A 27078-nucleotide genomic window follows, 5' to 3' on the forward strand; every position below is an offset into this window, starting at 1 on the left:
TAAAAATGACATATTGGTTTGTATTTTTATAACAAACTTTACTATAAATTGGATCTGAAAGTGAAAGGACCACGACAAGTGGATTTGACCCACAGACGTCGGTTCCGTTGGTCCCATCCGGAGCGCAAGTCCAGGCAGCGGGCCATGTGACCTCTGACGTCTTGGCGTACTGTAACGACGGCAGCCAATGAGACTTCCACGGCGGCTTCCTCGCATCCGCCTAGAGGAAGTCTGACGCTGTCGGGCAGCTTTTCACGGGCGCTATCTTGTCGTCTGCTGCTGGTAAACACACAGAGGAATTCGAGGTAAGGGAGTTAAGACAAACTAGGACTTATTTTTGTTTTCTCTCGTAGGGCTTTGAACCGACTGTTCTCTGCATGTAGTTTTGGTCTTAGTTGTCTTGCGCGACAACTTTTTGTGCAGCCACTTACCTTACGAAATACCACCTTAGTCAGTGACAACTTTGTCACAAGCGTGTGTGTTGCAGTGTTTTACTTGATCAAGATATTATTCTCTTTGCAATTTGGCGATCATTCACTTGGAAAGCAACTTCAGTGGTATTAAACCTTGAGATGTCGTAATTGCCCTCCCAGTAAAAGTCAAAGTTTGTGTAGTTGCGGTGAGTAAACGCTTATTAACATGGGTTACAAACACTAAAACAGAAAACTTGAATGATAATGTTGTGTATTGTGACGAGAAAAGTATACTTAAAAGTGTATCTCTAAATTTATTTTGAGCTTTTTGACGTCGATTCGACTTTTTTTGACACATCAGGTTTTTAAGGTATTTCTTCTTTTTTTTTTTTTTGCATATTAAGGATTTTAACATGCCTTATAAATTAGAGCTGAGTTAAAAAGAAAAATCCACCTTATTCTGAACCTAATCCTTATTTCATAAATACTAGTCAAGCCTCGGTTTTCAACCACAATCCGTTCCAGAAGGCGGTTCGAGAAGCGAATCGGTCGAATTCCGAATCTATTTTTCCCAATAAAAATAATGGGGAAAAAAAATCAATCCTTTCCAAGACAAAAAAACCCCGCCTTTTTTTAAGCATTTTTTCATTTGCGCATTTTTGTCCGATCGCGCAACTACAGCGCACCGCCGAAGGCGCAACCGTAGCGCTGGTCGCATTATTGTGACAGAGCCGTCGCTGAAATTTAGAAAATATTTTTAAAGTCCATAATTTAAGTGGCCCTAAGTGCGGAGGGAGCTTAATTCTGTCCGATCGCGCAACTGCAGCGCACCGCCAAACGCGCAACCGTAGCGCGCCGCCGACCGCACAATTGCACCGCGCTGGTCGCATTATTGTGACAGAGCCGTCGCTGAAATTTAGAAAATATTTTTAAAGTCCTGATATACTTTCCAAAATTTAAGTGGACCTCAGTGCGCAGGGATCTTAATTTTGTCCGATCGTGCAACCGAAGAGCGCTGGGCGCTCACTGTCGCATTGCTGTAAGAGCGTCTTTGTGTTTTAGGATGGCTATACTGCTCCCCCTTGCTTTCTTTGTTCGACAACCGAAGCAAAAAAAATCGAATGTTAGAATTCCGATTTGTTCGAGAACCGGGACGTTCGAAAACCGAGGTTTGACTGTATTGTATTGTATTTTGAGAATTATAAAATTATAACAATACAATAAAAAGTCATAATAATATTTATTTTATTTATTTTAGTCAGCTAACGAGGTTCTTTTGTTGAACTTTTTTCTCCGACCCCAATTGCTGTCTTCTTTGGGATCTTAAAAGTTCTTGAGTCTCTAATCACTTGAGGTGGTGATACCATAGTTTGCATAACCAACATATAATCAACATCATTTCATGTGGCGATACTTTGATTTACATAATTAACATTTGATCAAAATAAACATTCATGGATTAAAAGAAAGACCAAAACAGACAAGGTTATCGATACATTAGTATTATAGTAAAACCTGGAATTTAGCTTACTTGACTCCGTTTAAACGGAGGAATAAAACTTCCATTAAATTACAAATGTTAATTCCACAGAAGACATGATTTAGGCCAGCTGGCAACAGCCCGTCACAAAGTAAAGGCTGATGCGATGCGAAAATTGGATTACATGTTTGCAAAATTTCAATGACGACAGCCCTCAACTCAAAATCTATATTGGACTTGTGATTTGTTACAGCAAGTATTCTCTGTGTTAAAAATAAAATGAAGCTAGTATATGGAAAATGGATAAATCTCTAGCATATTTTGCTTCCAAATGTTATGCGCTGAAAACTTTCGCTTTACAAAGTCTGTTTTGCTAGCAGTATGCATGTGTTGCATGAGACATACAAAAGATAAATGCATGCAACTAGAAGATGTTTTTTTTTTTCTCCAAGGGAAACAAGGAGTACGTTTATTTATCGACATGGATAGTGCAGCTTATTAGAATTTAGGCCACTATTTGAGAAATTACTGTATTGGAATTAGCCACCATTAGAGCCAAATAACGCCTCCCGCAGTGAACCTAATTTTTGTGGTTGGTAACTGCAGCTCTAAGCAAAAAGACTTCTCATATATATTCACAATTCCCCTTTGGATTTAGTTTATGATTCCTCTCCAAGTGAGTCCATCTGTTGCTTTAAAGGCTCGATGTCATGTCATAATTGCCGGTTTGGTTGCAGTGTGCCTTATGTCGTCGTGCAGAAGGAATGTTATATTCCCTTGCCCTCTCTTCGCTTGTGGCTCTTTGGCTTCTCCACAGCACACAGACCTTTTGAAAAAAAAAAAAATCCACTTTGTTAAACCTAGCAGTCATTTGTTAGAATTTAGTGGCAGTTCATTTTACCCCCCCCCCCCCCCTGCTTTTCCCTCCCTGTGACTCATGTGGGTGTTGGGCTGAAATAGTTTGGTGTAGTTTTACATTCCTTATATAGCCTCTGCCGAGTGAGTTGCAGCTACAAAGTTTAGGGGGTAGGCTTTGCCAGCAAGAGTGAGGCTCTGCTCGCTTGCCCGAGCTTTTGCGATTCTCTATAGCTTTCTCCCAGTTTCGGGCTACGGGCCGGCCCGTGAGGACAAGGTAGGTCCAGTAGTGCCGTCCGGGTGACTTAACGCGACAAAGAGAAGGTACAGAGGTGAGGTTAGTCGCGCAGCTGTAAGCCGGCGCCAAGTGACGTAGCCCTGCGTCTCAAGTTGCGCTCTCCAAATTGCGTTAGTTATTTAGTAGCATGTCAGCCAATGTCCAGGACTAGTTTTGACACAGCTGTTCTTGTCTAATAACAGCGAGGCAGATTATGTGAACCATCTCTAAATGCCAAAAGGAGTTTTGCACTTTGCAAGCGGGCCAGTGTTTCACGATTTTTACGTGGGTTATCTTTCAATGAAATGTGTTTGCCCTCCACTCCACGTTATATTGAAATTGGAGCTTATTGTTGAATGTCACCGCTGTTCTTTTTACACAGAAGATTTATGATGATGGTGTGTCTGGTGGCAATTTGTAATATCACGCTCAATATGAGAATGTTCACCTTAGGTCCTGGCAAAAGGGACAGCCAGGCAAAATGGTCTGTCTGCGCAGGGGCTGTTCTAATATTGTATATGGTATGCTATGTAAACAACTGAGGTCATGTGGCCAAATTCTATAATATCATCAGCATTTCTGCAGAGAATATAAATATTTCACTTTGATTGAACACAAAAGATGTCAGTCTGTTTTCCTGAAGGACTAGATAAATCATTATCATTACCGTTGAGAGGTAGAGGTTTTAGACAATTTAGGTTGAATAGTGGCTCTAAATGACAATTTAATCATCAAAATACTTGTCAATTATTTTAGTAATCGATTAGTTGTCGATTGAACGAACGTCGATGCTATGGAAACCTCTCTATGTGATATTAATCTGCTCAATGCACATATGGTACGGAACAGGAGTTACGAGCTTTATTTTTTTTTAAAAAAACAATCTAGAAAAATAACAACCCATCCGACTTTCACTTGGTCCCGTAGCCAACCGAGGAAATGCCCATCTTTAGTTCAAACATGCTATGGAATGAAATGCACAGCACCCAAGAACACAAAACCTCGGAGGCCTTAATATGTATATGTTTGCTTCTTTGTTTTTCCTAAAGGCTATGAACGTGTACTCTGTAACCCTCAGCGGCCCAGCGCCATGGGGCTTCAGGCTGCAGGGTGGGAAAGACTTCAGCATGCCCCTCACTGTGTCAAGGGTAAGAATTTTTGGAAGTATTCAAATTCTTATTTCAATGAGATTCTTCGTAATGTCTGGCCCGTCGTGTGCTAAAAACATATTATCGTCTACAGTCGTGCTAAAGACTTAACTCACCGCTATCTACCATATACTATACTGTATGTAGAGGCGTAACTGCTGCACGTTTATTAGCGTGTACTCTCAAGAGCGTTATCTGTGTCGACCTGACCCAAATCAATCATTTCAACTGCTTGTTGACACTGTTCTTGTTAACATTAGCACTGTGGCAGTATGCCAGCTCCTTTGTTGACAAACTTCCATCCTTTCCCATTTTTCGATTTACTCGCCTCTTATATAAAGTGTTAATATTTGGCATGCAGCAGGTGTTATTTTGATTGGAGGATGATAATTGTTAGTTTTCAGTAGTCACAAGAACATGCTGTCATTTGTTTGCAAGCTCCCCTTGAGTGACCTTCTTGCAAATACTGTACTGTCGAAGAGCACGGCAGCCACTTTCCAGGCCTTATAAGTGCACAAGGGCTCGCTTGCGCTCCCAATTTTTGAGTGGTTGCCAGAAAGCCGAGTGCTTGTGAAGGGACACACACAATGCTCTTTGCATGAGTCACACTATTTTGTAAGTGGGATGCCATTGAGGTGGAACGTCATCAGTCTTGTCGGGACACGTTTCCAATCTGCTCCGCTTGCTGGTTGGCATCACTATCAGAAACACCATCTTTCCCCCCCGGACTCATGACAAGATTGATTCGCTTCTTGCTAAACCAATGAGAAAGATGATTTCAAACCAAGATGTAGGGACGCTTGAAGTAATTTCAGTGCAGAAAGGTGCGAGCAATCTACCTGCAGGCTTGTAGATGTTCTCAAAAGTGTGAGTAGTCAGTAGTTGATATCTTTGTTAGCCAGTAGTTTTCCAGGGCCTCTGGCTCAGGAGTTATAAAGCGGTGACATGGTTTCTCTCATTTCCTCCCTGGCACTGTTTGCTCTCCTCAAGTGGACGGTGAATCACTCGACGTGGACGAAGGATGGTAACGGCTTTCTTCTTCTGGCACTGAATTCAAGTTGGATGAATTCAAGTGGGTGGTGTCAAAATTTGTACTGGCTGGTTGCTGCTGAGATGAGTATTTGAAGCCAGACAGGGAGTTCAGAAAGAGAAAACAATGAAGCAGACGCAGAGTGACAGGACCAAAGGTTCTGCAAAATGCCGAAAATGATTGAAAGTGTCAGCTCCTGACAGATCAATGGGTTGAAATGTTGTTGTTGCAGTAAAGGTGAGATGGCAATTTGTGACTGCACAGCTAACTTATATGCCTAGTTTGCTTGTGTGATGGGCCCGTGTTTTGATAATTCCGTGCTACTCTATACATTTTAGAGTAAACTTGGAGGTTTGTGTGCCGCCTTGCTTTCCTTCCCCCTCTTGTTTGTGAGCCCGGGACACTATGCTTTCTCAGCATTCCTTACATTTTTCTTGCATCCGCCCCGTCGCGCTGCCAGTAGACAATCCCTGCCTCCTTTTTTGTATCCAATACGTCTCCCACACTCATTTTTACCATATATTAACAAATATTTGGCACAATAGCAGTTCATATTTTGACTGTTGACAGCTTTCCAAAATGTAAAATTACTAGATTGAATGATTTAAACAACAAATGTGAATTGTTTAAGTCCAGCCATCTTTTCAAGGCATATATTAAATTATTAACAACTCATTAGTTCATCATTCTTCATTAGTCAATTCTCGTAACTTTCTTTGACAATAGAATTGGAAAGAAAAAGAGAAAAAAAACTGCAATATTAGACCATAAATATTTGCTCCGTGTCACACAATAAGAGAAGAATATGGTACACATTAATCTTTGTCAGGAAAAAGAAAAATACTTGGTTGCGTGACCTTTAATTTTGTTCTTATTAATGGAGGTTCCATTGCACTTTAACAGCTTGGGACCAAGTTGACTCCTCACCTTAAACAATACAAAGCAACACAACGCGCTTGTGCTTCCTACTCTAACACTAAAAGAAAAAACAAAGGAGAGGAAAAGCTAAAAAAAAACAAAACCTTCCTCTCCCTTCTTAAAAATATTTCCTTTACATCCTAGTCGTCTTCTCACTACACCCTTTGAGTTCCTCTCAGCACTTTTTTGTTCTTGGCCTCATTATTTAAATATAAGTGGAAGCAGTTTCCAGTAAAGATTGATTTATTATGTCTTATAGTAGCTTCTACAATATTTCAATATCATTTCACAACTATTTCCCCGTAAACTCCTCAAATAAGCGATGTCGATTTCCTGTGAGTGTCCAAGCCAAAATGAGATCATTCCATTTATCATTTAATATATCGCCTAATCCTGTTGAGGGTTACAGGGAAACTCAAGTCTAACCCAGCTGACTCAAGGCGGGAGGCAGGGTACACACTGAACTCACCATGATGTCATTTAAATGTAATTTTGACCCATTTAACAGTTTTCTCCTCGAGCTGTTGAAATCACCATCACACACCATTCGTTTACAGACCCTGGAAGTGAATTTGCCACTTTAGAATGTGGTCCTGTGGCCAAAGCAATTGGTATAAGGAAAGCAGTAGCACTCAGTCGCTAACTGATAAAGTGAAAAAAACATTAGTTGAGGGTCATGTTTGTGTTAGGCCATCAGCTTGTTGTTAGCAGCCTTTGTGCTAGTTCACGAGGATGGCATAAATTGTTCGAAAATGAACACAAGAGGGCTTTCTCTATTCTAGGGTAGCCTAGTGATTCTCGGTGGCAGAAAAGAAGCTATCATTGTCTCAAGCTGACATTTTTGTATAGTAGTTTGATTTGGTGATGTTTCAAGATTTGGGGAGGTAGCTAATGTTTTCTCTTGGTAATGTGTAGTCACTAAAGGTTTTTGCGAAACAATTGAGCAAAGCAACTACGTTCACAAAAATTCAGACATGTAATCATTATAAACTTCAATACCAATGTGGCTGCTGATGAATGTGGTCATTTTCCATCCAGTTTTTGTGGAACCCTTTCCAGATGAATTTGTGGAGCAAACTGTTGAGATAAACCATCTGATGTCTGGTCAATGTCTGAACTGATGACCATAATCTGATTGGTTTCTGGAGCGATTTTCTTAAACAGCATATGTCGAGTTACCTCTCAATTTCATTTGACCTTGAGAAAATGGACATTTGGTGAAGTTACTTACATACAGCATATCCTCCACTTTATTGCTAACCAGAAAACTATCCAATAAAGAAGCATAATACGAAAATTGCAGTTTCTGTCCAAGTCAAGTCACAGTTGGGGGCAACGCCTCGGGAGTTTCTGCCCTAGATATTAAACCACTGTAGCTGTATAAACATTTTGATAAGATGATATGCGTCCTGCTGCGCACCATCTGCTTTTTTTTTTTTTTTTTTTATCAGTGAACACGTCCCGTCATCGGAAATCACATGTCTGGAGAAAATTACAGATGATGTCATGCCAATAAACACTAAGAACGCGTCGAATGTCTCACTTGCGCAGCTGGATGTGTCTGGATTCTTTCGCTTTGCTTCGGTGTCTGACATGTAAAGCATCTGTTTTTGGATCAGTAGCCTTAAAGCCTCTCTCGTACACTTGTGCAAAAGCAGCCCGTTGGAGGGCTGAATGAATATTCCACTACCTACACGGGGGGGCGCGTCTCCTTTAGCAAAGTTGACTGTGAATTAGATTGCATTGTGAGGGGTGCAGCGGTGTTTTAAGGTGAGTTAGTGCGAGGTGTTTCCACTGCGCAATGCGGTCTTGTACTTAAAGGTTTGGTTACTCCTATCTCAGAGGACTATTTATGGATTTGTATCAGCTGCGCTGTGTGAATTATGTCAGGACAGACAGCCTCTCGGCCCGCAAATAGCTATGGAAATAATAAAAATGAGCAGGGGACAAGTTACCCGGCCAATATACCTACAGTTGCAAATAAAAGTTCAGTGTGGAAAGAACAAGCCAAAGGATAGTTTTCAGCATCAGTCAACAGAAGCACTTGAATTGCATATTTTAGACCTTGTGCCTAGAAAGGCTCCAGAGGCCTTGAAATTTGATCTCCTTGCAAAACACCTTGCTCTTTTGAAAGGCAAAAATGATCATTGAATAAAAGCCTTACAATAATAACGTCATTTATTTGACGCGAACCGCTATTTGATAGTTATGGCATCGGTTTTGCACATGTCGCTCCGCTAATTTCAACGCGGTGGATCTGCCATGCATGCGACACGCTTGCATCGTTATTTAAGCTCCTCGCTTTCTCGTGACCAGCTATCACAGTGCAAGTTACATTCTAAAACATGGTTTCCACTGTCCGTCGCCATATTTACAAACTGCTGGGGAGATAGTGTTTCCGCCCGCCCCAACCAACCAAAGTCCTGAGGACAGCAACTTTAGGTGCTGCCATCTTAAGTGGGGGAGCAGCTGCATTCTAAACCTGAGCCAGCAGCACAGGTGTCTGTGTCCATCACCGATGCCGCCATACATGAAAACAACCTTTGCTGACTTTACAGCGTCAATATTTTATTCGCTCACCAACCGACCAAACTCTAGTCCAGCAACTTTTTAGTTAGTGACATTATTTGCTTTGAAATTTTAACATATTTGTTAATATTTAGAATATCAGCTTTTATTATTATATAATTTGAGCACAAATAAAATGATAAAATAACTGGGCCATTATTATTTGATCAATAATCAGTAAAGATATGCTGCACTGAATTTAGTCTTGAAAATCAGTTCCTTTACTGATGAGTATTTGAATTCATGGCAGTTATCAAATAATAGTTTTTTTTCTCAGAATAAAAATATTATCAAGTATTAATTTTGACACATTTTGTGAATTTACCGTCATGGTTCCCAAATTTCCTTTTTAATTTTTTTTTAAATTTTTGGTTTTGATACAAATTTGTGGCAGCTGTAGCTCAGGCAGTAAAGCAGGTCATTCAGAAACCAGAGGGTTGGCAATTGGAACACACCTCTGTCCGTGCCACGTGTTATTGTGTCCTTGAGCAAGACACTTTACACACCTTGCCTCAGGGACTACAGATGAAAACTAGCCCCTTGGCTAATTCTGATGCATCTACAGAAATGTTCATTGATGTATACTGCCCCTGTCAAATAAACAAATGAAATAAATAATCGATCCTTCTGTGTCACTGACAATGTCCTTACTGTTAATGAAAATGACCAATATGCAAAATAAGATGATAAACATAAATCTTTGGAAATGTACAACTATTTAGTATTTTTTTACCTGTAATATCCCAAACATCCACTTGAGACTTTTATGATTTTTAGGCCAGTTGCGACTTAATTTAGGCACATTATACACACATTGCCACATTTGTGCCTTCTTGTTTTTATTTTGTGTCGTCTACTTGTATGTTTATCGTGTACTGTGTCTCGTCACCGTGGGATGGAGGAAACGGAATTTCGGTTTCTTTGTGTGTCTTGACATATGAAGGGATTGACAATAAAGCTGACTTTGACTTTGACTTGACATTGGGCACAATATTAGGTGATGCAATGAGATCACATGGAGGACACTGTAGCACAAATGTGACTTTTACAAGCACTTCTCAGCATAGTGCAGTGCAGTTCCAGACTGCTGTAACCACGATAATAAAGACAACATGCCCTGTTAGTACAAATTAAGCTGTATCCTTACAAGGCAAAATAATGCAAAAAGTACCTGTACTTGCTCTCATGACATTATGCAGGTGGTACCAGCACATTGCAGTCTAATAGGTGCTCAGGAATGCACGAGCTGGTGAAGGAAAATTGCAGTAATGTGGTTTTGATGCAGGGAGTTTTTATGGGCTCAGTCAAGAGGTTTGCATTTGTAACAGTTCCGACCAGGGTTTACAGAATATGTTGCTAATGATTTAATTTACATCAAATTACTTTTACGACCTATTGTGGCAGTAAACGGAAGGGCCAGACTGTGTCTGTCAGCAGGGAACCTCAGTGCTTCAAAAATCGGTGCCTCCTTTTAGAATATGTCACAACTGTCAGTCATTGTTATTTTTTGCCATAGACGATTCATAAATGTTTGATTAAGAACTCGACAAGCAGTTTCTTTCAATAGTCTAGCTCATGACTTCCAGATGAGGCCAATCAAAGGCAGTTAAAGTGATGTTTTAACTTAATTGTAAAAAAAAGAATTGCCTCAGAGGAAAGCATTCCTTCTTATTTTTAGCCTTATCATGCTTTGATTTAAGTCAGGCAGTCTTTGCGGGGCGCACTGTGGAGCTGTCATGGGTTTACTGACGGCATTACCTCCTTGCTCGCACAAGTGTTTATGTTTAATGTGCAGAATCAAAGCAGCGAGCGTGATAGCTTAGCTGAACATAGCAGAAAACTATTGATTGAACTGCTGAGTCCTCTGAGCTCCCGACGAGCCAACATCTGCAGGGATCCGTGACACCAGCGAGTAATCCTAATGGGGTTTTGCCTTAAATCCTGGTGCAGGCTCTCTTATCTGATGCCACTTTGTACTTCACTTATCAGTGCATTTGACACAGGGATCGTGTTTCATTAAGCCACACGGCCAAGCTGACAGGGGCCTTACTAAACCTGATTTGACGTCTCTCCCCTTTGTAGCCGCTGTTTCAGTGGAGACGGCAGATTATAGATTGTGTCTTTTCTTCCTGTTTGTAACGAGACCTCGTTGACAAAACGTCTGCCCCGAGACGATGATGTCACCGTTTTGTCAGTTAAACTGGTCAGAGACTTACCTGTCTGCATGGAAATAACGACATGGCTGTTCCAGTAAATTATGCCATCGCATGAGGCATGTGGTGGCTGTCTGAGGCTTTCAGGGGCTGCTTTCATCATCGGTTGTCACATCTGCGCTGAATCATGGGATGACTGATGACATCACGGTGGCCTTTTCCCCTCATTGTGCTGAGTGAAAGAAATATCTCTCCTGCCTTGTCTGACTGTACATACACGCTCCCTGAGTTGCTTATTAGGTGTCATTAACAAACACTGTCACCCCAACATGACTTTTGGATTCATATTTTTTGTTTTTGGCATCCCCCCACATTGAGCCTGTCATAATGAAATGAGATAATGGTTTGTAATTTAGGGGTTGTGTATGCTATTTTCAGATGAAAATCAAAACACTCATTGAGATGCTTGGATCTGGATGTAGATTTTTTTTTCAAGCAGCAGGCTTATTTTCTTCCAAAAATGTGTCTGTGAATACAGGAGTATTCAAGACAGGACTGTGGGGGGATGTCACAAGCAAAACAGCAGGGCTTTTGTAGCGTTTTTTTATTTTTCTGTAAAATATACTACACTTTGTATAATATTAATGGATTCCAGAGTCATGGACTTCAAATCTAAAGCCACACAATGCCACTTACTATTAGAGTGAAGTGAATGTATAGTGCGCAGTCCCTTAGTTAATTAGTTAGTTAGTTAGTTGAGTTAAATAAGTGATGTTGACATTGCTCAAAACCTTTTCTGTCCTGTATTCTTTCTTCCAGCTGACCCCAGGCGGGAAGGCAGCTCAGGCTGGTGTCGGGGTCGGAGACTCTGTCGTCTCTATTGATGACCTCAATGCCGAGGACTTGACCCATGTGGAGGCCCAAAACAAGATCAGAGCAGCATCCAATTCACTCACTCTCACTCTCAACAGGCAAGTCAGTTTGCAAAGAGATGCAACAAGGAATTCATTCGACTCTTTCTACATCAAGTACATCGCACCTCACTACTACACATTCATATCCACTTTATACTCTTCTAGATATCACTATGCCCTTAAAATGTGTAGTAGTATGTAAGATAAACTCACCAATTGCAACATTAAACCCACAGATGATAGTGTGATACAAGTCAAGGGTACACCAAAAATTTCGTTTTACAAAGTATAAGTGTTTGGTTTGAATTGCAATTAATAGAGAGGTATTCATTTAACAATATAGTTCACAAGTCATCGCCAAGTGCATGCAGTGGCACTTGTCCCACTGAGTCCTGATTAGTAAAAGTACACAGTATATAGATTAATGCACTTTGTTGAAGAGCCAGAGCCAGAAAATGCTTTTGTTTTCAGTTGTTTTAATGAAAAGTAGTTGACCTTCATATGAGCAGCACTTAAGAATTGCCCATCTAGAGTCTGCCAAGAATTACTGACTGATAGAGTATGTCTTCAGAGTGCTAAGCAAAAAAGATTCACAGGCTGCTTAATTAAAAAGGGAAAAACACAAGACCGCCCAAAGGAAAACAGAGTGTTTTGAGGTCTGGATAAAATGAGAAAGTATTGACTTGTCAAGTCATAAACATGAGCTGGCGTACTGTCAGGAGACTCATTTAGATTTTGTGATCCCCTAAAAGTTCAGAAGCTGTGATCACAGCTGTTGCTCTGCCTGCACCCCTCACCTCCTCCTCCCAATCTCTCTTTGGGTTTGTCTGCCAACACACTGGGGCTGATATGTACTGACAAATCTTTCACTATGATTCCCTTTGATTTTCTAGATAGCGGAGCCAGAATTTCAAATAGTTTCAGCCTTCCATTCTCGTGCATACAATTCAAACATAGAATCTATTCCCCCAAAGGATCAACAGCGAAAATTGAACAAATCCATCTGAGGGTCAGAATTACTCCTGCCTAAAAGGTTTTAGGGTAATGGATGTTCATGGAGGACCAAAAGAATTCAACAACACTGGCTTTTAAATCAACATGTTGCCCTCCACTATTGTCATTATTAAAGAGGAAGACGGGCAAACACTTCCCAGAGAGAAATAGTTGCCAGTTGTGTTTGCTCACAAATACATCCGATCTTTTGTGCTTGGAGAGGAGGCCACCCGATGAGTGACGGTAGCTTTTCTTTTCTTTGTTTAATGTCACATGACCTTTTTTGTGGTTTTGGGTCAATCCCCAATTTTTATTTGAATAATTAATATTTATTCCGTTAACATATTTTCATGAATGGATCCAAATATATATATTTGTATAGTATCTATGTGTAACAGTAAACACAGTATGATTGTGAAAATTATATACTTGTAGCAGTGGGGGTCTCATTTTAAAAACATCCAAGTTTTCCATGAGCTAAGCCATTAATTGATTTGTGAAATGAGGTCAAATGATCTCATGGAGCTCAAACTCCTTTTTTTCCAGTCTCATGGGTCAAACTCAACCCAAGCAAAGTCATTCCCCCCTAAAAAACACAAATCATCTCCACATATTTTCCTCACCTGTGTTGAATAAAAATCTCAAGACAGTGATGACACATTTTCTCCACAAATAACGCGTGGCTCATCAAATTTTGGTTCAGTTCTAGGACAGCCGGGGTGCTCCAGCATTGTGGACGTCACGTTGATTTGTCGACATGTGGCTATGCTCTGCTGGCTGCTCACTGTATCTGCTGTCATCCAGTCTTTAGCACCTTCTAATCAGGGCTTGGACAGGCCTAACATAAGCGGTTATTCATCCCTCCTTCCTACAGGAAGAAGCCATTGTTTGTATTTGCAGCCCCTCACAATGTTGCAACATGCAAGTTGATTCACATTGTAACCTTTTATAGCTTTGTGTCAGTGGTGCTTTAGAATGAGATAAGACGTTTAGATGAACTTTGGCACTCCACTCGGTGAAGGCAAGGCAGAAATATGCAGCCTGGGGTTAAAGTTAAAACTTGTGGAGCATTTGAGTTGAGTGGGTGATGATGCTGACAGCAATGTTTAACATTTCATCGTAGAAAATAAATAAAAACCTCTACGTATCACTCCTGCAGATATCTACCATGGTATTGGAGTGTACGCTAGGATGCAATATTGGCATTGTATCAGAAGTGAAAAAGTTGTTTAATGGATTTAATGGAGGACTACAGGAATAAAAAAAAAAAATCTGCTTTTGAAAGACTGAACTTCTGGGAATTTCAACAGTTTTAAGTAGTTAAACCAGGTCTTTAAACATCGAATTGATTATCAAGATTTGACTATTGATTAGTTATCGATTAATCACTGCACCCTTGATTCTATCTGTTGCTCTATTTAGTCACTATAGGATGTGTTATCTTCATACCATTAATCATTTTGACTTTATCAATATATATTTAATCTTAAAACTTTGTGTCATAATTTCTTTGTATTTCTTTTCACAATGAACACAATTGATGTGTTTTATGTTGGCGCACGGCACGGAGGTTGGACCTAATTTATGTTCCCATGGTTTCCCCACAGAAATGTTAAAGTCGACAGCGAGCAGAAGGTAAGCCTTTATTTGTCCGTCGTTTCTACTCACCACATGAGCAGAAGCAGTTTGTTACATACTAAACGGCCTTGATTGAGACTTTCTGTAATTGGTGCTCACATTTGACCTGGTGTCACTTTGGCTTTAAACTAATGCGATTCGCCCGAGTCACCTGTCAGGTTCTGACAACGTCCAGAGGCTGCACATTAGCAAAGCATCAGCGCGCGACTGAATCACTTCGCCGGACGGAGCGGCATGAATGATGCTTTGGAATTTCCTGTCTTTTATTTGTTGCGCAATGCCTTACATTACTCCCTGATACCAGACTAAAAGTGACTGTGACACATTTAGTTTTGCTCTCACGTCTCTTAAGAGCCACTTGGCTTCCTGATTGCAGTTTGAAAAGCACAGTGGTGTCGTGAACTACCTTGTGCTGTGCTCTGTTATTAGAGCAGCAGCTGGGACGTGATACCACAAAGTCAATGCTGCATTTTAGCGGCTGTCCTTTTCAGTTTGTGTAGAACAGTAATTGCAAAATCTATTTTATGTGTGACAATTCCTCATGTTGAACACTTTCATTTTATCGTTTGCACTACACAAATAAATTGCATGGCTCTTGAGCACGTCTTCGTTGTGCAGGAAAACGGCTGCAGGGTTTGTGTAAGTTAGTCATTTGTGTGGAGAAGCTATGAGGCTTTGCTTAAAGTTCAGTCAAAGAAATGACTTTTTTGTGTGCCTCAAATGTCTAACTGCATGTTGTGTGCTGTGCTGCATTGTCTTCCTCTCTTACCACTACGTAGGACCCACGCGCCAAGGCTAGCGTACTGCCAACGTACTCCTTTGCCCCGAGCACCACCATTAACAAGATGGCGAGGCCTTTCTCAGCAGGGGGCGCTAGCGCAGGACCTGTCATAAAGCCCGTGGCCTACTCACCTAAACTTAATACGCCTCGCTCTCAGGGCCGCGCCGGTGTGCTGCAACCACAGAACGGGTAGGTGCAGTAAACAACTAAACAGCTTGCAGTTCTCGTCAAAATGACCACGATACGTACATCAAGTACTTATTTTTCCCCTCTAACCTCACACCCAATTGCTGCAAACTTTGATCTAAGGCAAATTCTATCTCAGTTAGGGTTTGCCTGTCTTGGCTTTACATGGAACTTATTTCCAGGAATCGGTAAAGAAATGTAACATAAACCACTTTTATGGGCCTCTGATGTGTCTTTGAATTTTAAGTATCCTCTCTTCACATAGATCTCAACTCAAGTGTGACATTATCAAAAGTTTCCATTCTGTCAGGCTTTTTTAATACTTTCTTTACATTTTTTTTTAAAGTCATAAACTTATGGATATGTACTAAATAACTTGGGGACAACTGAAATTATGTCATCCAACCGCAGCCATGTCAAAATAATAGAGAGGCACTGGATCCAGTCATGTCTTTAATAAGAATGGACATTTAACTATACTTTTTTGATACTGTGGACAAAATCAATCAATCAATCAATCAATCAATCAATCAATCAATCAATCAATCAATCAATGATGAGATGGATGAATCTCATCAATCAATGATGATATGGGTCAATCTCCTTTGTGTGTTCTGAATTCCCTTTTCAATGTTAGTTTTGTATTAAGTAGAATAATGCTGCCAAGAGAAGTTCATCCAGGGCTGTATGGACGGTGATTTTCTTTACACCACTATCAACTGTAGTTGCTGGAGCTCATTTTGCCTGAACTGCTTCAAGATGAAATTAATCATCAGTCAGTTCCACACAATCACAATGCTTCTCGGCAATCGGTGAATCAGTTTTCATGGCCACCCTTAAAGGGAAAGTGTGTAGAGTTTTTCCCCATCTAGTTGTGAAGTAATAGAATGAACGACCTAAGTTTAAAGTAAAATTACTAGACCTACAATTATACAAAAAACATGTACATTTATGTCATAGAACATACAATTTGATTTGCACATTATTGAAATTTATAGTGGGGGTTTAAAATCAACATCGACAAATTTAAAAACTCTACACAATGTCCCTTTAATTTTTAATGATGTGGAACAGGGCTATAAATCATCATAGCGTGTCCTTGGTGACCCCTAACTAGTTGGAATAATTCGGGTCACAGTAATGCGACTTCAGCCACCAGTGGCAGATGTGCCGTGACGCTCCGTGTTAGCAGCCATACACCACTTTAGAACTTTGGTGCTGGATTATTTAAGTAGTCTGTCTCACTGGATTGCTCCTCATAGTTGAAGTGTGGCGGAATTGCATTCCTGCGGCATTGGCGCATAACGATAACAACTTGACTAGTTTTGATGAAGACGTCACCGGTTCTGCTTAATCTCGAACCGTCCTGTTATTCAAACATGTTCACTTTGTGTATAGAGCACTCAATTGCTGTTCCAGACAGAATCACAGCACATAAGAGTGACTGCGACACTGCAGAAATCCTGTGTTTGAGCCAGCGCCAAAGCCATCTACATAACTCTGGAAAAACATTTGCCTACGTGGCTGAGTGGATCGGAATGACGAATGTTTTTGTGCCAAATCATTAAGGCTCAGTGTAACAATAGGTAGGCCTGACAGCACAATGCCGTCTTTCTCTCACAGAGCCCACTGACAATAAAAGCATGCCTCTGCTTAACTCTTTGCATGTTTGCTGCTTTCTGATGATGGTTGTGGTTATGCACAAACTCTCTTTACCCCACTCCCTCAAAATGCCACTCTGATGACAATTTCTTTTCTCTTTTTGTTTTTTCCTCATTTCTCTTGACTGTGCAGATGGAGATTCTTGAAAAGTTAGTGCATTTTCTTCTTTCTCTCTTCCTTGTTTAAAATCATGACATATACACATTGGCCACAATATTAGGTGTGCCTGACCTCCAATACAAAACTTCTGCCATTTCAAATATAAAAATGCTGAGTCTTGCTGCTGTCTAAGAGGTATTACTGCTGTGAAGCTGTGATACTTTTTAAAGCAGTGTTTCCCAACCTTTTTTCATTCACGGCACACAAAATCTCGAGGCACACCACCAACAAAAATCTGTTAAGTGTTACACCAGCTTCTGTATTAAAATCAGTTACATTACAACAAAAGACATAAAGTTCTATTCCTATACATGTATGGGGAGTCGAATAATTGAATAAAAATAAAATCACTCCCTCACTGACTGGTTCACTCACAGATCCGTTCAGTCGATGAACGGGAAATGCAATTCACGACTCGTTCGTGAACGGGAAGTCACGTCATTTTCTTCTTTGTTTTGATTTACGGCGAGGTGGCACCAGCTTCAATGCGCATTACCGGCTCCTACTGGTTGCAGTCATATGAACTGAAAAAAGAACGAAACACATTCGGAATAATAACACCATCAACTATAACCCAACAAATACTAAATTGAACTGAAAAGAGAACAAATCACGTTCACTCTTGTTCACTGAAAAATTTTTGTTCTTTCGAACGAATCGTTCACTCACGAGCCAACACTAACAGCAACACACATAAACTAGGTATGTGCCGATGCCACAACATAACATCTCAAGATTCTCCAATAGAGATTTGCCACGCATGCACGATTAGCAAGTGGCTGACCAGGCCTTGCGCTAACTGACCTGTGGTTTGGCGATCCTGTTTACAATGCACTCTGTATTTAATGTTGGACAATTTCCCACGGCGCAGCTGAACATCTCTCACGGCACACCAGCACACTGGTTGGGAAACACTGTTTTAAAGTCCCAATGTGCTCTCTGACTGTGAGAATTGTTTCTCAACACCATATTCTGCTATTATCATTGCCATCTGTCCACTGTTAATCACTTTCTTTTGTTTTGGTTTGTTCTGTAGGGTTGAACCTAACTTCTTTGATATGTGCCAATCATCCAAGTAAGGGGCCTCTGCATGCCAATTGTTTTGTTAGTGTAAGAGTGGCTTTAAACCAGGCTAGATTTATATTTAAGTCTGTTAGTTGGGTCAGATATGTTTGAATTAAAAGCTTTTTGGCTCACCTTCCTAACATTCCCGTGAGTTGACGCATGATCGGTGCTGGATGACCTTGGTTCAAGATGACCTGATTTTGTGGTATTTGTGAATAGGCGGTTCGTAGTTTTGGGGCGTTTGTTTGACGATGCCCGCTGTGTGCCACCGGTTATGCTTATGTTAGGCACGACCTCAGGATGGAGAACATGCCCTGTTTTATCCCCAACGACCGCAGCAAAAAGAGGTTGATCCAGGACACAGAGGATTGGCAGCCTCGCACTGGTACCACCCAGTCACGCTCCTTCCGCATCCTGGCCCAGCTCACTGGCACTGACTTCAGTAAGTCCGGGAGCAGGCCTGGCATGTCTACATTGAATAGTGATGGACTACTCGTTTGAGCGTTTAACTGAGTACATTGTGATTAGATTATGTTGGCACTCAGTGAGAGCAAACTAAAAAGGAACAATAGATTTCATTCCATGCCTGGAAAACAGGAGGCAAATAACAGCTACGCACACTGCGTTTTGATATTGTCACTCTAGGATTCTCTCCCATATTACTGTCAAATAGTCTAGTACTGAAATACTCAAGTACTCCAATATTTGGTATATAGCTTGGAACTTTGAAAATGTTATGAAATTCATTTTCATCTAAACTTCCACTGTCTGTGTATTTTTGTCACAGTGGTCATTGTAATATAAACAGCAACTGTTTGGACAGATACACTCGTGCATGAGACAATTGAGAGAGGCCATTCAAATCTGGTGCACTTCTGTACCTCACTGAGTGATATTCTCTTGATTTGGGTTCTTTAAAAACATAGCAAACCCCAATCTAAGTGGCCCAAGTCTTAAGCACAATGCAAGCTATCATATCAAACACTTTACATGAGGAACCTAGTCATTTCCAAGAACACCACCATCTTATTTACTATTGACTCATCCACTTTTTTAATAGTAGGTGTGTGTCACTTTTACTAAAGTGTGTGTTTCTTGGATCTCGCAGTGCAGGACCCGGATGATGAAACCATGAAGAGGGCCAGGTAAAGCCTGGGTGTGGTTCATAGTGGTTGAGCGTTTCTTTGATTGTAGACTAGTTTAGTAAGCACCTTTCTGCATGTGTGCAGGCTTTTGGTTTGACCTTTTTGTTGGACCAACAGCATCAATTTGTAATTGATTGTGCATGAGACTGCAGCCCATCTAAGTGTGTTTGTGCATTTCACCCATCTTGTCTCTTACTTCTTCTCATATAAGATATCTGCTTCTGTCCATTTGTTCCTCTCTTCCTTGCGGCCAGGGAAAAGTTCCTCTCTGAGATTCAGAGCCCCCGCTATACCCGTCTGAGAGATTGTCACCACGACAGGTCGGCTCGCGCCCTAAATATCAAATCCTGAACGACACGGCATGCCGAGCTTGCTAGACATAGCTGCACCTTCAAGACGACGAAGACGACAAAGATAGCCAATCATCGGTGGCAGATAACTTTAAGACACAGACAGGGTGTTTTTTGGTGAGTGACGGGGGGTCCATAACTAGACATAACTTAGCCAGCATATAGTTTTAAGTGGAGCGTTGCAAACTGAGCCAAGTGTGAAGATCAGTCAATCTGACTGAGCTAGCTGGGAGAAACTTGTGGAGCAGGGGCGGGGGGGGTCTTTGAGTGGGAAGTATCGTACCTGTTTGATTCTCTCCCGCATTCACTCTTGTTACTTCTCACTGAGTTTTCATTTCTGATCATCTCATCTTGTATGTGTCTCTAAACATTAAGAACAAAACCACAAAGCTGTATCTGACTCCTCCCCCCCCCCCCTTTTGCTGCCATAAGAAATACAAAACATCTAACAAAAACATCATCTTGCAGTTCTCTTATTTCTTGCTTTGCCTTTCTTTCAAGTTTCCATCTTTCTTTATGCAAACTGACATCTTTGCATCTCATTTGTTGGCGTTGAGTGCAGCCTCACGGTGAGCTCACCTTGTCCAGGCTTGACTTGATAGGGCGTCTGTTCACACTTTACACTTTTATTGCCTCATTGAGAAAATAGTTGTGCAATTACTCATGAAAACTCAAACAAACATGCAAGAACATGCGTCATTGAACAACGTCTTGGTAAGAAACCGCAACATTAACTTTCAAGACATAAATAAAGAAGTGGAATATAAAAGCTGGTAATGCTCCAAATCTATTTAAATCCGTTTAATTTGTTCAGTTCAAAGTATTCGCTAACCACCTAAATAAAATACTATATTTTGGGACTGTAAAGTACACCAAATTATAAGGCACAATATCTTTGAACAGCTACATTTTGATCCATAACCGCACCAAATTATAAGGAGCATATTTGTGAGCCATCATGAGTTAAAGAGTCAAATTTGATAGTGTAGCGGCAACTTTACCTTCGTCAAACATCAGCAGGGCATGGACCTACTGAGTCGATCCTTCTGCAGACGAGATTTGCATAATTCAACATTCATAACAAAGAACGATGCTGTTGAAATTGAGCAAAAGGCGTGTTGGTCCAATTTTCTCAATTCCACTTCGAAAATGTTTTTGCATGGATAGAAATATGCAGAATGAATGGAGCAGCCATTAAACATGCAGTCTGTTAGGGTGGTGTTCACTCTAACTTATTTTGCAAGGACCACACTGGAGACAAGTTAGTCGTTTTAGACACCTGCAGGCGGAGAGTTCACTCGTCGCTGTGCTCTCAGCGATAGTCGAATGAAATCTGACTCAGGCCTCGTCAGGCGCTTATTTATTGAGAGAAACAAAGTGGGGTTGAAAGTGGGGGTTTGGGAACACACAGGTTGGGTGAAGAGGGGTCCCCTGCTGATCAAAGCATAGCAAGGGACCTTTTACGACGTTCTGTAAACAAAGCAACTTTGATTGCTTCCTCTGCAGCTAGTCAATAAGTTGAAATGATCTTAGCACTTTGGTAAACTAATTTTGTCTAGACAGGACAAACTAGTTAAATTATTACAGGTTATATTCCAACATAATCATACGATGAAGATATTCTGCAAACCCTAACACAGTCTATTTCGGAAAGTGTGGTCACGTCTGTTTGTCAATCGACTTCACTTTTTGCCTGGAAGATGACACGCGCAGTCTTTCTCTGTGGAAAAAGAAAATGGAAAGCCTTTCTGTTCTCTCCTGTATATTCAAACATGTCTGCGCTGGAGTCAACACTTCCCTTTGGGGACGGGCCCCAAAATAAGAACAACTGAGCTCAATAAGAAAATCACAGGTGTAAAAAATGAACTGCAAATGTCAAGGTGTCCATGGCTTGTTACTCTGCAGCTGCAGCCCCCTTGGTCCCTATGTTGAAAGCGGGGAAAATGTCAAGAAAACACGCTGCAGGCCAATCCAGCTGGGAATAGACATGGTTGAGGATGCACCTGTACGCTTCAGTAGTGTGAGGAGCAGGCAAACAACAACAACACATCTCAGAGGAGCCGCCGCTGCTCGTCTGCTGATGGAAGAATCAGACTTTCGTTAGGTTCAGTGAGAGCGGAGGGGAGCTGATTCTGGGTCAGCCAGTCAAACCCATTTTGGATGCTTTCTTTTATTTGACCCCGAGTTCCACTCCATTGTCTTAGCTGTGTTCCATTTATTTTCCATTGCGACAACAGACCAGAGGGATTCATTTTTATTCCGTGTTGTTTTGGATACATCCGTCAATTAATTGTCGGGCACACTGAGACACCATGCCGATGGCGATCGAGGTTGAAGAGCAAAGTTGATGCATGGTAATCATTTGCCAGATTCTTTTCTTTGCAAATGAGCTGCGATTTCATCATCTCACAGCGGCTGATTGTGGATGGCACTGTTGATGTTGTAAACACGATTGTTGCTTAAGGCGATGTTTTCCAATTTCCCCCCAGTATGACGCATCTCCAGAGCACGCTGTCTTCACTTACAACTTGTTTTGTAAGATTTAGTTTGAACATTTTCTGAATATAGTGGGGTTCGCTGTAGATGCAGAAACAAGTCCTCATTTCCTCAACTCTGCTCACTCGGGCTGGAAGGAAAATTCATCTGAACCCTAAATCTGACAAAACAGCACCAAACATGTCTGATGAGTTTCTCGTTTGTGAACTTTGAGTTACGGAAAGCATTTGAGGTGTTTGAAAGGTATTGCTGTTATTCTTTACCCCTACATACCGTGTAATGTGTGATGTCAACTTTGATTTGGCTTCTGGGTCCCTTCATGTATTTGCCAGAGGGAGAGTAAAACATCAACTCATTGGTTTACTTCCATTGCTAAAAGTGATCCAAATAAAACTCAACTTCCCTCCGAATCACATTCGTCAGATTAAAAACTGTTAATTTTAAATTGATTTGACAAAAGGGTTAGCCAATGTATACACCGTGGCGATGCAGTGGAAACACATTGTAAAATAAGACAAATGTGAATGTGAACAGATCGTATATGTACTTGAACTCTACACTAAATACAGCACACAGCCCACAATAAACTATCAGTTTGATTGATCCCAGGATCTGACGACAAAGTTTACAAAATTACACAAAGGAAATAAAACACTTGCTTAACACTAGATGGTAGACTGCATTATTTTTGTCCATTTTTAGGTTGGATGTACATACTTTCTGCCCACAGCACTCGTTTTGCTTTTCAGTCAAGTTCCCGCACTGCGGAGCCATCCGATTGTTCATATTTAACGTTTAGATCGTAAACTCTAAAGGTAATATGAGGCAACTGTGCCTGCTGCTATCAACACAAAGATGACATGTTGTGTTATTGCGAGCTGTGTACCTTTTTCCTCTAATTAGTCATTTTCTCTCTACAGCGTTGAGCCAACTCCATCACCTGCCAAACCCCAGACAGCCAATAAACCAGATGGTGAGTTTGTCCTCCTGCTCTTGCTGATGCATTGAAGCAACATGTAGGATGTGCTAATACATTTTTATTAAATGTCAATCTATAAACGATCAACAACTGCATTCAAGTGTCAACAACATCTGGAGAGCGAGCTTATGTACCCCCCCCCTCCCGACTTCAAATTTGGAGAAACTATCCAACAAATTACACCGATTGCTTGTTTTCCCCAAACGCAGGATCCAAGACGGCATCAGCGGCCGCGGGCGTCTCTGCTCCTTCCTCGCGACCTCCGTGGGTCACCGACCCTAATTTCGCCGATCGTTTTCGTCCGGACAAAACGAGCACGGTGGTGACGCACCACCAGCAGCCAGTTCAGCCCACGCCGATGGAGAACCGCAGCTCCATCCTGCAGGCGGCGCAGCAGGCGCCCCAAAACAGCGAGAGGACCCCGGTGTGCGGCGCCTGCAACAAAATCATCAGGTGAGAATTGTGAGCAAAGCATAAATATCTGAACTCGGGGTAAATGTTCCAAAAGGTGAGGTACATAGATTTTTCATGTTCCTTTCATAACTTTTCCGTGAACGAATGAAAACACACACATTTTTACTTCATTGAACGCTGTTTGCCTTGAAAACGAACACATTTTTCACACACATCAGGCCTGGCAAAAATGATTTTTTTTAGATTTGTGATACAATTGTTAAAGGCTCTTTAACGCGTGTATTCTCTCTCATTGGCTATACATTTATTTGTGTGCAATCAAATGCCGTAAAATGCACTTGTGAAATATCCACCCAATTGAAGTGACTGCTGCGCCATGCTGTTCTTCAGGGGTCGCTACCTAGTTGCATTGGGACGCTCATGGCACCCCGAGGAGTTCACGTGTTCACAGTGCAAGGTTGTCCTGGAGGAGGGGGGCTTCTTTGAGGAGAGAGGTGCCGTCTTCTGTACTAAGTGCCACGATAACCGCTACGCACCCAACTGTGCAAAGTGCAAAAAGAAGATCACTGGGGTAAGAGGATGACTCTGACGAGAGTAAGCATCCGATCTCGTCTGCTGTTTCAAACAGGACTTAATGGATGTAAATGCATGCTGTAGCTGAGGTGAAAATAAAACATTTACAAGCTTTTCTCGTTTCATCAGGAAATCATGCATGCCCTGAAGATGACCTACCACGTTCAGTGTTTTAAGTGTGCAGCCTGCAAGACTCCTGTCAGGAATCAAGCCTTTTACATGGAGGAGGGAGAGCCTTACTGCGAGAGAGGTGACAACTCACACTCATTAAAGCAACAAAGTCGACAGATGCTATGGGAAGGCTTGCCATGAGCGTTTCATTTGTTCGTAGGATGTCTGGAAACGTGACCACACTGGCAAATGCACACTCCATTCTGATTTATCATCCCAAGTAGAGAGATAATACATGACATTACCTTTATTAAACCACAATGTGAAGGGCCACGCTGAAAATAAAAATCTTTACAATTTGACTCGAATGGGTTAGACAAAAGAAAGCTGCAAGTGCAATTTTTACAATAGCCTAAAGCCATTTTAGGTCAATCATATTGTAAGCTCGGGATGTTGAAGATTTTGCTCATTTTACTCGCCCCGCCAAATTCTACAAATTTGAAACAAAACAAATTCAACAATTTTGGAGGAAATATAATGTAGTGCGTATAAAACGGCTGGTATAACTCTGGATGCCGGTCAGCCAGGTGCTTGGCCAGATTTAATGTCTCACCACCAGGAGCCGTAGTAGACATTAAAAGTCACATTTATCCATAATATGTCCCCTTCAGAGAACACGGTTTTTAAGATCTCTGTTTTTTCAGATTACGAGAAAATGTTTGGTACCAAATGTCACGGCTGCGACTTTAAGATCGACGCCGGGGATCGCTTCCTGGAGGCGCTGGGCTACAGCTGGCACGATACGTGCTTCGTCTGTGCTGTGAGTGTCCCTTTCTCATGTCTTCTCCTCTCGCTGCTAATCTTCCTATGTGATTTCCCATGTTGTAACACATTCAATTCAATGAGGTACATTTTTCCTTTTCGCTTGCTCTAAACAAGTTTTTGTTTTTTGTCCTGCATGTGCAAAGCTGTGCCAGATCAACCTGGAGGGGAAGACGTTCTACTCCAAGAAGGACAAGCCCTTGTGCAAAGGCCACGCCTTTGCCCCAGTGTGAGTTGCCCACGTCCGAAAACTTTGTCTCCGTTCATTCGGATGTCAGAAGCTTCGCTACTGCCCCTCGTACCAAATAGCCAGCGTGTCACTCAAACGGATCGGGTCGACACGTTCAACCACACCATTACATTGTTTACCTTCAGTTCAATGACAGTGGAAAACATTTGGACTCATTTTAATTTACAGAAATGTTTTTGGAACTTTGTTTTAGAATTGGTGCAGATGTATGGAAATCTGTAACCTGTAAGTGTTATTTAACCCTTTTTTAACTGCATTACAGACAAAAAAAAATAACAATTTTGTTTTTTTTTTCCATAGATGACAAGATGTTTTTAAAAACCTGTATTTTATGTCCCCAAAGATAGTACAATTTATAACAAAAGCAAATGTCGCTCTCAACCTGCAGTTACTTTTTGTTTAAATTTAGACTTTTGCTGAATGTTTTTATATTGCTTCAGAAAATCTCTTTTTTTTAAGTTACTGCTGGATTGATTCAATAAACATCTTTCTTGTGATGTTGCAACACTACGTGCTCAGTAACATTTAATGGGACCCAATGGGATTAATTAGATCTCATTTTGCGATCAGTTATTGTCTACTTCCTGAACTTTGCCTATCCAGATCTGCACTAAAATGTAACTAACAACAAATATGCCAACTGCAAGTAAAACACCTAGTCCTTGAATTAACAATATATAATTTATTTACAGAGATTTTAGGTTCAATTCCTATACATACCTTTCTGAAATGTCATAGTTCGAGATATATATATTTATATATATGTACATAAGGCCAAGTAAATACTTGAAAGCACTTAGAAACGAATTTCCAAAATTCTACCAACAAATCCATCATTGTCCAAAAAGTACAGAAAATCTCCCTTTGCCGAACTTTTTCCTTTGCCACAAAAAAATCTCCACGACAATTTACATCGACAGTAAAAACGCAAAAGATGAAAACCCAACTAAAAACAACTCAAAATTGGGATTATACAATTGCATAAGCGCAGTGGCATATGTAGCAAGTACAGCATTTTTGAATGCAGAAAGGCAAGAAACATTGACTCAAGAACAGAAACGGTTCACAAGTACAAAAGTCTATTTGGAGAAAACAAGAGCAACATGGCATGTAATGCGCACACGCGCGACTCGACTTCAAATAGGAATGAGTGATACAAAATGTACAGTTGTGATGTAAGCAAACTTTGGATATGCCGACATCCCGTGAATTACATTAGTGGGATGTACGCACACATCACGAGCAACACGCACACCCACACAGACACACGCATTATCACACGATCAAAACTACCACCCACACACACACACTTGGACCGACTGAACAACTGGCATGGCTTATCCAACAAGGCCACGTCTTCCTCCAGCCGCCCCAAGTTGGTGATTGACTCGGTTGCAGCTCGTGTTTAAATGCCGACAGTCGTACGTACGCACAGAAGTGATGAGAAACAAACCACAAACAAACACTGAAGCTTCTCGTAAAGAGCCTCTCTAAAGCCTTATAACACTGCAGAAATTCTCCACTGCTAGATCGCCAAACAACAGTTAAATAGGCAAACACGTCACGGTTTAGACTTGACAAATGCCGCGCAACTTAATTGTCTTTTTTTTCTTTTTTGTTATTATCATTTGGCTTCATATTAAAATATAATTTACATTTCTATACAAAGTGATAGCACAAACACACACAGTCAACATT

General features: G+C 41.1%; 1 protein-coding gene across 2 annotated transcripts; it reads left to right on the plus strand.

Annotated features, from left to right (window-relative positions):
• The first annotated feature begins 144 nt into the window (after window positions 1-144).
• pdlim7 (PDZ and LIM domain 7) lies at window positions 145-25887 on the plus strand. 2 transcript variants are annotated; one of them, XM_061278310.1, is made up of 11 exons: window positions 145-305; window positions 4075-4173; window positions 11662-11813; window positions 14357-14384; window positions 15167-15357; window positions 23152-23204; window positions 23420-23663; window positions 24015-24195; window positions 24327-24447; window positions 25013-25128; window positions 25277-25887. In XM_061278310.1, exons 2-11 carry the CDS (start codon window positions 4078-4080, stop codon window positions 25361-25363), a joined length of 1269 nt encoding a protein of 422 aa, XP_061134294.1. In that variant the 5' UTR covers window positions 145-305; window positions 4075-4077; the 3' UTR covers window positions 25364-25887. The 2 variants fall into 2 exon arrangements, with proteins under 2 accessions (XP_061134294.1, XP_061134286.1); XM_061278302.1 differs by lacking the exon at window positions 145-305 and adding an exon at window positions 2865-3025.
• The last annotated feature ends 1191 nt before the right edge of the window (window positions 25888-27078 follow it).

The sequence above is a fragment of the Syngnathus typhle genome, linkage group LG1 (genome assembly GCF_033458585.1).
Source record: "Syngnathus typhle isolate RoL2023-S1 ecotype Sweden linkage group LG1, RoL_Styp_1.0, whole genome shotgun sequence".
NCBI classification, from domain to species: Eukaryota; Metazoa; Chordata; class Actinopteri; order Syngnathiformes; family Syngnathidae; genus Syngnathus; species Syngnathus typhle.